Source organism: Heterodontus francisci, chromosome 45 (genome assembly GCF_036365525.1).
Source record: "Heterodontus francisci isolate sHetFra1 chromosome 45, sHetFra1.hap1, whole genome shotgun sequence".
In the NCBI taxonomy this organism is placed as follows: Eukaryota; Metazoa; Chordata; class Chondrichthyes; order Heterodontiformes; family Heterodontidae; genus Heterodontus; species Heterodontus francisci.
In genome coordinates this window covers 6048639-6051138 of record NC_090415.1, presented here as the reverse complement: position 1 = coordinate 6051138, position 2500 = coordinate 6048639, and the positions used below count along the sequence as shown (strand labels likewise).

Here is a 2500-nt window from a genome sequence, read left to right as displayed (position 1 = left end):
TCATATAAATACCGTGGCTACAAGAGCAGGTCAGAGGCTGGGAATCCTGAGGCAAGTAACTCACCTCCTGACTCCCCCAAAGCCTGTCCACCATCTACAAGGTACAAGTCAGGAGTGTGATGGAATACTCTCCACTTGCCTGGATGGGTGCAGCTCCAACAACACTCAAGAAGCTCGACACCATCCAGGACGAAGCAGCCCGCTTGATCGGCACCCCATCCACAAACACTCACTCCCTCCACCACCGACGCACAGTGGCAGCAGTGTGTACCATCTACAAGATGCACTGCAGCAACTCACCAAGACTCCTTAGTGCCACCCAAATCCGCAACCTCTACCACATAGAAGGACAAGGGTAGCAGATGCATGGGAACACCAACCACCTGCAAGTTCCCCTACAAGTCACACACCATCCTGACTTGGAACTATATCGGCCGTTCCTTCACTGTCGCTGGAACTCCCTTCCCAACAGCACTGTGGGTGTACCTACCCCACATGGACTGCAGTGGTTCAAGAAGGCAGCTCACCACCACCTTCTCAAGGGCAATTAGGGATGGGCATTTCTACATAGCAAAAGGAAAGGCAATGATCCCAGCACTGGCCTTTGGGGAACACCAGGGTCTACCATCCTCCAGACTGCAGAGAGCAAGACATCACCCCAAGGCCACCGATTGTATGCCACCGCACCAAGACGAATTTCCACCCTGTGGATTTTATTGAACGTACCTTTGACAGCTACATTGACCGTGTCGCTTTTGGGCGATTTGTAAAGGCGTCCAGTAACTTCGATCTCGTAGCTGCAGGTGTAATTCCCTTCATTTCCAGCGTCAATGTTTGGGAAAAGGAAAGTGGCAGAGTGACCCCTCGCGGAAGGGACCTTTGAAGCCATGTGATGGTCCTCATCGCCCTTATACAGATAAAACACTGCGGTTTGATAGTAGCCAAAAGCGTTGCATTGAATAAATAGGTTCTCCCCTTTCACAAAGTTTTCGGAAAATCGACTGAGGGATATGGACGGTTTGGGCGGCTGGTCTGAAACGCAAACAAGAAATAAACTGACCATTAATTGTGTGCTTCAAGGCTCCTGATAACATTTTAAGCGATCATTGGGGCAAGCGTTTGTGAGGAGGGAGGTGGTGGCGCAGTGGGAATATCACTGGGCTACTAGTTTAGAACCTAGGCTAATGCTTTGGGAGCATGGGTTCAAATCTCACCAGAGCAGATGGTGAAATTGGGTTCAATTAACAAATCTCCAATTAAAAAGCTTGTTGATTGGTGACCATGATGTATAAAAAATAGAAGCAGGAGTAGGCCATTCGGCCCTTCGAGCCTGCTCCGCCATTCATTATGATCACGGCTGATCGTCCAACTCAGTAACCAGTTCCCGCTTTCCCCCCCATACCCTTTGACCCCTTTAAACCCAAGAGCTATGTCTAACTCCTTCTTGAAAACATACAATGTTTTGGCCTCAACTCCTTTCTGTGGTAGCGAATTCCACAGGCTCACCACTCTCTGGGTGAATAAACTTCTCCTCAACTCCGTCCTGAAAGGTTTACCCCGTATCCTTAGACCATGACCCCTGGTTCTGGACTCCCCCCACCATCGGGAACATCCTTCCTGCATCTACCCTGTCAAGTCCTGTTTGAATTTTATAGGTTTCGATGAGATCCCCCCCTCACTCTTCTGAACGCGAGCGAATATAATCCTAACCGACTCAATCTCTCCTCATACGTCAGTCCCACCATCCCAGGAATCAGTCTGGTAAACCTTCGCTGCACTCCCTCTATAGCAAGAAGATCCTTCCTCAGATAAGGAGACCAAAACTGCACACAATATTCCAGGTGTGGCCTCACCAAGGCCCTGTATAATTGCAGCAAGACATCCCTGCTCCTGTACTCGAATCCTCTCGCTTTGAAGACCAACATACCATTTGCCTTGTTTACCGCCTGTTGCACCTGCATGCTCACCTTCAGCGACTGGTGTACGAGAACACCCAGGTCTCGCTGCACATTCCCCTCTCTCAGTTTATAGCCTGATGATCTTTGCAAAAACTCATCTAATGTCCTTTAAGGAAGGAAATCTGCCAGCCTTACATGGTCTGGCCTACTTATAACTCCAGACCCACAGCAATGTGGTTGACTGTCAGATGCCCTCTGAAATGATCGAGAAAGCCACTCAGTTCAAGGGCAATTAGGGATGGGCAACAAATTCTGACCCTCACACCCCACAAATGCATTTTTGAAAATGGTTTGTCGGGAGACACTGAGGTGGATACAAGACATCTGTCCTACAGTTTTAACTGAAGGCAAAATTGGCACCTTATTGTACACCCTGCCCATTTTCTTCAATGGCGTCTAACACGTAGTCAATTCCAAATTGCCTGTTTTGTGCCATCACCCAAAATTGGAATGGCACCCTTTTGACTGTGAGATAATTGGAAGGAAATTTGAATCGAAAATGAAGAATAATATGTTCCCTCTGCAAAATTACCCAGCAAACA

The 2500-nt window shown here is 48.3% G+C and overlaps 1 protein-coding gene across 1 annotated transcript in view; it reads right to left on the bottom strand.

Annotated features, from left to right (window-relative positions):
- LOC137356160 (deleted in malignant brain tumors 1 protein-like) overlaps positions 1-2500 on the bottom strand; it is a 38245-nt gene that overhangs the window by 25963 nt on the left and 9782 nt on the right. The window contains exon 4 of the mRNA XM_068021974.1: positions 727-1032. Coding sequence (XP_067878075.1) covers positions 727-1032 — 306 coding nt within the window. The remainder of the gene's footprint in view (positions 1-726; positions 1033-2500) is intronic.